General features: G+C 43.2%; 1 protein-coding gene across 4 annotated transcripts in view; it reads left to right on the top strand.

The window, feature by feature from the left end:
- garnl3 (GTPase activating Rap/RanGAP domain like 3) overlaps positions 1–8,436 on the top strand; it is a 54,298-nt gene extending 45,862 nt beyond the window's left edge. For 2 of the 4 annotated variants that reach the window (XM_084035734.1, XM_084035733.1), the window contains exons 28-31: positions 1,554–1,613; positions 4,026–4,244; positions 4,834–4,954; positions 5,034–8,436. In XM_084035734.1, coding sequence (XP_083891860.1) covers positions 1,554–1,613; positions 4,026–4,244; positions 4,834–4,954; positions 5,034–5,199 — 566 coding nt within the window. In that variant the 3' untranslated portion in view covers positions 5,200–8,436. The remainder of the gene's footprint in view (positions 1–1,553; positions 1,614–4,025; positions 4,245–4,833; positions 4,955–5,033) is intronic. The other 2 variants (XM_084035736.1, XM_084035735.1) reach the window with 1 other exon arrangement.
- The last annotated feature ends 89 nt before the right edge of the window (positions 8,437–8,525 follow it).

Genomic DNA, 8,525 nt, shown 5'->3' on the forward strand with positions numbered 1-8,525 from the left:
ACAATCAAAGTTTTAATTAAATCAAAATAAAAAACGCCAGACATGGAAAAAAAACCCTAATTTGAAAACTTTGGCAGAATGTTTTGTGTTCATGTGTTTGAAGCTGATTGGCTTTTAAACATAAGAAAGGTCATTAATTCCAGTGAAGAATGAATTGCCTTTGTTTTATTTGTCTTTGCTAGCCTGGATCCTTTTTGAAAACTTAACCCATCGTGTGCTCAAGGAGCTCCTGACAGTAAAATCCAAACACCAAACCAGTAATATAATAGACTCTCAGTGCTTTCTAACTTAGACCCAGCCTCATTGGTTCATCATACAGATGTGAAGCTTTAGTAAATGAGACACATATATAGTTTGATTTTTAAAAAAGGTTCAGTATATTCCTAAAACCGCTAGAAAATATGACTCAAGCAGCAGCAAACCGTGATTTAGTGAGCAGTTCCAGCAGCAGGAAGGTGCATGTTTGACTCCAAATGAAAACAATATATAAACAGTATACGGGCTCAGAGGAATAAGATATATCAGGCTTTCGTTATACTTGCAATAAATCAATACATTGGTGGTTTTGATCTCTTCGAGGGATTCGTTGATAATAAAAAATATGCAAATTCTCTGATTTTTGGAGCATCCGTGAACGCACCAATCTTTCAAAACAGTCACAACAACAACATGACTTTGACAATAATCAAGGTGACACAATGTCCTGTGATTCTCTTGCAAACTGATTTTCATACACTAGTTAAATGAATGGAGGCCTATGGTTGCAAACGCAGGGAATTCAGTCATATAAATGAATATGTTGTTTGTAGTTTAAGGGCATCGCCATGATCCGTTCAGTTCTTGCAAACGACAAATTACAAAAAAATGGGAACAACCTAAGTGTCCACGGAGGCAGAGAACGCTTTCAAGGATGATTGAGGATCAATACGAGTCCCTCCCTTCCACCACCCAGCCCACTTTTACACCCCCCCTCCCCCCCTCCCCCACAGCTGACCTCTTCCAGACTGATGCAACTGTCTGAAAAATGGACCGTATATTTTGTGGTTAATGACATACAGGTTTGTCATTCAGACTGATGGATCGTGGCGATGCCGACGTCTCGCTGTTCATTAGACTTTCTCGCCGTTACAGCCAGAAAGTCAGATGCAGATGTGATGCAGCTGGCTGCGGGGAAGGACAAAAGGACTGAGGGATACAATTATTATGATTATTGAAATTGGTTGTGTGTCCGCCGTCGAGGCAAAGTCCTTCTGTTTTCCTGATGGGAGCGAGTATTTAGAGGTCCCATTAAGGCTAATTGGGAGGAAGGTTTGACTGTCACTGCTGCAATTAGAGGACGCGCTTTATGCTTTTAGCCTGCTTGAGGTAATGATTTCTCTCCAAGGCATTCTCATTTTCTTTCCTGTTTTAGCTGGTTTTGCATATGATTGTGCATCACTGGGAGTCCTGCACCTAATAGAGAACATACTGCGTGTGTGTGTGTGTGCCTAAATGTATGTTACTGTGTGTGTTCAGATCAGTCTGTGTAACCCTCTTCTTCATCCCTGGTTCAGATTCTATACGGATCCCCTATGGTACCAAGCTTTCCCTGTACATGTCTAAGGATGCCGAAGGTACTGCAGGATTCTCCCCCCACCCCCCCGCAACCCGTCCTCAGTTCCATGAGAATGATGCTCACAATGCCGCCCCACTAACATGCACACGCTCCCAGAGTGTACCACCCTGTCTGCTCCTCGGCGGCATGTTGACTTGAACGTTGGTTGAATGTTAAGTGAACATTATGTCTTCCCCATCCCCCCCCCTTTCTGTCTTAACTAATTAAAGCATTAGTGCGAGTGGAGAGTGAGAGGGGGAGGGGGGGGGTGATAGAGTGCCAAGTAAAAGGAAAAAAAAAAGTGAGGTAGAGGAGATGTCGATCAAGGAGGGAGGGGGGGGGGGGGGATTCTAGTGGGAGGAGGTGCAGAAAAAAGGTGTGCATGAGTGCAAGAGAAGGGAGGGGTTGTGTACAAGAATGAGGTTGGGAGAGAAGGAGGGAGAAAAGGGAAAGAGGGAAGGAGAAGACACGTCTGCCGCAGCATGATTTACAGATTGCACTGTCGCCATGGAGACTTTTGTCAGCCCTCTCTTCGATCCAAAGCTGTAGTCCAAACAGCGGTGCCACAATCCGGGGGTTGGGGAGGGAAGGGGGGGGGGGATTGGTGCTGAAGATGGTGGAGAGAGGTGGAAGGGGTGCTGACAAAAATCCCATCCTCTAACTGCCTGCCGTATCTGCTCCCTGGGGAGGGTTTCATGTGATGTAATCGCACCAGTAATGTGAACAAGATGCTGTTACTGATGTGGCAGCTAGCCGCCGCCGCCGCCTCCCTCCGCTGGCTTAAAGACCCGCAGCATCTCTCTGCTGTGGTGAATTGGAGAAAGCAAAAAAAAAAATAATAATAATAGTGAAATTTCATTCATTTGCCAGCGTGATGCAATGTGACACTTCCCCTGGTCCAGAAACGTATGTGGAATATATTGATCTCTGTGATTATATATTCTAAATAACTGCATGCTTTCCCTCCCACCGCGTTTTATTTATTTTATTATTATTTATTTTATTGTTGTTGCCATTTTTCGCTGTATGAGCGTGCAGGTCCAGGAGAGAGGAACTGATGCAGCGTACCTGTCGAACATCAGCAGTGACCCTGTCTCTCTCTCCATGGCTCCTTTGCTCACCTCTCACCCGCTGACATTTTCGGATGTGCGGTTCGTCTTTGTGCGGCGTCGCCCCTCCGCATCCATCCGCTCTCATCCATGTGACCATTGGAGCAGAGCTGCTGAACTGCAATGCTGCACCCCGGTGGCACAAACCTGGCACTGCAGGACGGCACTGCTGCAGATTTTGTGCCATTTGAGAAAGAAAAAGCACCCAAACATCCATTTAATGTGTCCAAAACAGACTTTTAGCATTCATAGTCTCTGCTGAATAATAGATGGTCTGCTATAAACGGCTACTGAACAGTCGTGTCACATTAGCTCTCTGCGGTAAGGATGATTAATTTTAGGATCACATGCTGTTTCAGTAAATAGGACTATTAATCACGTCGGAGTGTCTTCGTTTTGAATATGGAGGTTTGCTTCTGTTGTTATCAGCTCGTCAACCTCCCGCCTCAAAGTCACAAAAGAAGGTCATTGCATTTGTTGGATAGATTTTTTTTTGTTAACCATTAATTTAACTGTGAAAGTCAACTCAAAGAGGCTTGAAACTTGCTTCAGGTTAGTTATCCATCACAACAAATACTTTTATTTTGTGTTGACGTCTTGTTTTTGAAAATCTTCTTGAATGGTGCATTCAAGGACTTTTTTTTTATAGGCTATTTTAAATGACCTGTTCACGTTATGGGGTGATATGTTTTTTCCCGTTCTTGCCTGGGATTAAATGAGAACGTCTTTACCACTCTCATGTCTGTCCGGTGGGCTGAATATGAAGATGTAGAAGAAGGCTTAGCATGAAGCCAGAACAGCTAACCCCAGACTGTGCAAGTCACGTATTAGCATTTATTTCTGTCTGAAGTCAGAAGACAGACACGAGAGTGGTACGCATCTTCATCTTCTTCCATCCATCTCCGTCTCGATCTAATTTTGGGCAAGAAATCAAATCAACATGTTTTCCCCAAAACATCAAAGCACTTCCAGAAACCTTTCCCGACTGCATTAGCATGCAACCGTAATGTCATTTTGACCCTAAAAAAAATACATTGACGATGTTCAGTGGTTGCGTGGAAAGCCTAAAAGGAACGTTTTATGCTTCAAATAGAGATGCATGTCTTCGGCTAACGAACTAAAACGTGCTTCAGGCCAGTTTCATACATTTCTCATTAGCTGCCACACGTTTCACACTTTTATATGTGTCTCTTTCCCGACACTCTCTTCCCATCTTTGCTCCTTTTTTGATCTTCTCTTGACACTCCGCCTCCTTCCTTCTTTCTGACTTTTTGCTCTCTCTCTCTCTCCTTTCCACCCCCCATCCTTCTCTTCCTCCCCAGGTGAGTCGGCATGTAAGCACATGTTCAGGATCCCTCTGTGTAACTTGGTGGGCCGCAGCATCGAGAGACCCCTCAAGTCCCCGCTGGTCAACAAGGTGCTGACGACGCCGGCGCCCCCCATGGTGGCCCCGACTCCCCTCATCTCCGCCACGCACTCGCTCTCCCTGTCCCGCATGGAGATCAAGGAGATAGCCAGCCGCACGCGGAAGGAACTGCTGGGTAATGAACCGATCCGGTTAGATTTAAGAGGGGAAGATGGCGCCGTGATGGCGTTGTGTCTGTCTGCTCGTATGTACGTACTGTGTGTCCCGGCCTCATGACGTAATATCTAAGGGAATCTCTTCAGATGAATTAAATTCAGTGTTTTTTAAAGTGTCATATCACAACAGACAGTTGTAGTACCAAGCAACAGTGGTGAGAAAAAACTGCCTTCATAGACTTTTAGGCAGAAATCTACAGGAAAGACCAGGCCAGGGTTTGGAGTATAGTAGTAGTATTAACAGTAGTAGTCCATGGATCCATGAGAATGATGAACTGATTAGAATTTGGGGGTCAAAGCGGCCATAACTCAAGAATGCATACGCTTATTATGATCATTTTTGCACAAATGTCTATTTGGACAATATAAGTGTTTGTACTTTCTATTCTAGTGCAGATTAAATAAACAAAATATGATGAATGAGTTTAAAAAGGTGCGAGCAGGGTGATATTGTTACCTTCATAAAGAGCCAGGCAAGCTGTTTCTATCTGCTAAACGGAGTATTTAACATCTCTTTAACACGTCTTCTGTTTCCTCATCCAAACGAAGGCTTGACAGAGGAGCCGAGTGGGAAGTCAGACAGCGGGACGGTCAAACAGAGGAAGATGAGCAAGAAGAACACGGAAGAAGACCCCAAAGCACGAGCACTGACGTCAACCAACAGCGACAGGTGACGGATCCAACAGCAGCAAACGTTGAAAACAGTCGCACGATGACGGTGATACGAGCTCTGCGTCCTATTTTCCCAGGTTATCCTCGGGGTCGGTTGAAGCGGACCTGGACGTCCAGCTGCACTGTTCGTCCAGCTCGGAGGCGGAGCCGGAGAAGGTGGTGCTGCGAGCGGAGAGCCCGCCCCTCGCCAGCGCCTACGCCCTCGCCACGTCCTTCGAAGAGGACGTCCTGGACCTAAAGTGAAGACAATCCCACGGTGCACTCCTCCGCCCACCCACTCATGTACTGTCACTATGATTTCTATTGGTTGGTTTGCTTTTCAATTCATTGGATTATGTTTTTCTTTGCTTTGTGTTGTTGTTTATATATCCCTGTATCTTGGTCTCCCCATTCATCAGACAAGATGGGTGCAGTGGGAGTTGGAAGATGTGTCTTTTTGTTTATCGCGAGCATCCCCTCGGCCACTGTGTGTTGGGTGTTTGTGTTGCCCCCCCCCCCCCCCCCCTCTCCCCCCAGCAGCAAATAACCCAAAGAGGCAGTGAGGTTTATTCAGAGTTGTGCAACAGCCTTGAGATAACGTTAACGGTTTGATCCCAAACCACAAAAACTGAATGTAAATCCGCGCGCCGAGGCACGACGACAAACCATCCCCGCGTCCACGAAGCCCTCCGATTCGCTAGAGCTTAATATGTGTTGTATATTATATGCGATTATTTCCGATCCACTTTCAAAACGTTGTATGATATGCATATGTGCGTGTACATCTGTTTATACATGAAAGTGCACACACACAGTGGCGGGCATGTGTGCCTGTCATGCCTGTGATGCATATTTATAGATATATTATTAATAAAAATCCATTTTATTCCCATATTTAGTAAAAACAAAACAAAAAAAGATGTTTTATGCACATATTTGTCCTTATTTATTCTACGTATTCACAGTATACAGGTCGACAGGGCTGGAGGCAAAAGTCTCCCACAAGTGCCATTTCCCAGCATCCTCCACTGAACTACACCTCTTACAGTAGCAGCCATGATTGTAGTCCTCGTTAGAATACTACGGTGTCCCACAGCTCCACTCCGTCGGGATGAATTCACTAACTGGAGGCACTCGACCTTTTCCCCCGTGAGAACGAGACGCGCTTCGATCTGCATGACTTTGCTACGCGTGTTGTGACTTTTAAAGAAACCGCTTCTATGAGATCTGTGACATCACACCGAACATAAAGCAGCATAAAGCAAACCTGATGTTTACTAGACTGACATGTGACACCTCCAAGTATGACGGTGCAGCGAAGGAATTATGGCAAAAACTATAAATGACACAAAAACTTAAGTTAAAATGCAATTTATTGTCATAAACTGAAATTATAAAAGATGGCATAAAAAAGTAAAACTACTAACCACACTAAAGTAATGTGTGAAATATTCTAAATGTCTTTTTCTGTGTGTGGAAAGTGCAGAAAGGTTAGGGGGTCCCAATTATTGGAACAATGAAAATATACATTTATTGTTTATTTTGCACAGCAACGATTCCAAATATGCACACAAACAATAATCTGAATTTAAAAAGTTGTACCTTTTAACCAACTAAAATTAACACCAATTAACACCAACACTTTATTCACAGTTCCCGACTTTAGTTATGATTATTTGCACATTTTAAACTGGTTCAAGCTTTTAATACAGAGATTTTAGTGTTGCATTTCCACAAAGGAGGAGACGTGTGAAGTCCAGTTTTCTGGGAGTTGTTCCCACGTTCGTGTGACGGAAACGTCACCAGCAGACTGTGATTGAGCAGTTTTCACTTCTTCTTTACTCCCAACTGTTTTTCACTTTTCGTGCACTATTCTTTCACCAAAGCGTAGTAAAAATGTGTCCTCTTTAAAAAAAAAAAAAAAAAAAATTAAAGCAAAGCAACTTACACAGGAGCGCCATCCAATTTCCCCATTGACTCCAAAGTTAACTGAAAAACTGAGATTTCAGGAACTAAAAACTAAAATTATATATATAATATTTTTCAGTAAAGTCCACCGTGATAGGAATTACACTCTTAATCTATTCACTGTATGATGTCCTTATAAATAAAGGCTTATTATTATTAAATGAACCTTCAACACACGGCAGATTTTGGATTGGCTGATCAACCTTTCTGACACTATGTGGTGTCATGCAACATTTTAACATTTTTATCTGCTATTTCGACTCCTTTCTTTGCTTCCTGGCCCTTGTGTGAATATCTAGAAGGTCTCACCCAGGATTCCCTCGGCAGTTAATTGCTGTGTTTTCTTAACTGGCACACACACACACACACACACACACACAAAACCAGTCACGGCCCTTCAAACAAGGAGCTCATTTTACAAATTCAGATATGGATGCACGCATGTTTAAACATTTGGCATTTCTGTGAAACGTATAAGGCTTTAAAGCATTGCAACACAGGTTTTAGTGGCAACAATAACACACTTTGCACGTAGACACGCACCAACAACTCCCAGACTTCACACCAAAACACTCATTTCGACACCTTTCATTTGCACCTTTTCCTACAATTACAACTCTTCATGCTCCATCCAGCTGCTCCTTCGTGTTTCTTCAAGTTACGCCAGCAATGCCAGTTTAACCACCATCACCACCACCATCATCACCCGCACCTCATTTTCTTCAGAAACTCAGTTTTCCTGTGTAATCAGCACTGAGGAAGTTAGTCAGTCCTTAGTCATTTTCATGGCTAAATCTGAAACGTTCTGAGGAATGAACAGAACGCTCAAAGAGAGAGCTTGAAGGGGTCCGCTGGGCAACAAACTGGGAGCGCTGGTTCTGATATATGTGATGATATCTGATCATGTAGGTGTGGCACCTCTATGTGGTGGTTTCACAACACAGCAGCCTTGCATGAGCCTCCTCGTTTTCCCCCCGCGCCTTTCCTCCGTTCTCTCGCCGGTCTCAGTGTGAACCCCCTTCGACACTATAACGCAACCCAGGAAGACTAAAAAGGGAAGAAGTAGAAGGATGGGATGGGGGGGGTCAAAGGTACTCTAGTGCCGCTTCTCCCACTTATGATGTTCCTATTTCTCCTGTAGTTCTGTCAAGTACTCCTTGTTCCTACCTCCCCTTGGCATTTTCACTGTTTTATTTTTTTGTTGGTTTGTTTGAGTTTTTTTTTTGTATTTGAATCTATATTTACTGTTTAGACTGTTGCTGAACCTCTCTGTGATATCAAAATGAAAGAAAATTAACAAAAAAAACACCAAGTGTCTTAAAATATTGTATCGCCATCGTTTTTAATGCCAAGTACTACTTGTAAATGTTTGTGTATCAAATGTGGCCTCAAATGAAACTGAACTATATTATTATTATTAATATTATTATGATTATTATTTGAGCAATTATTTTAAACAAGTGCTGTAGACCACTGCTGTGAAAGTAGTCGATTCTGTTCATTGATATGTAATAAATATTTATGAAATTTGAAGTGTTTGGCTCGTCGTATACAACGTACCCAAAAACATAAAATATCCACAAAAATATCCATATCATAACATGTTTAAGTGTAAAACACTT

This window comes from Eutrigla gurnardus, assembly GCF_963514095.1.
Source record: "Eutrigla gurnardus genome assembly, chromosome: 19".
In the NCBI taxonomy this organism is placed as follows: Eukaryota; Metazoa; Chordata; class Actinopteri; order Perciformes; family Triglidae; genus Eutrigla; species Eutrigla gurnardus.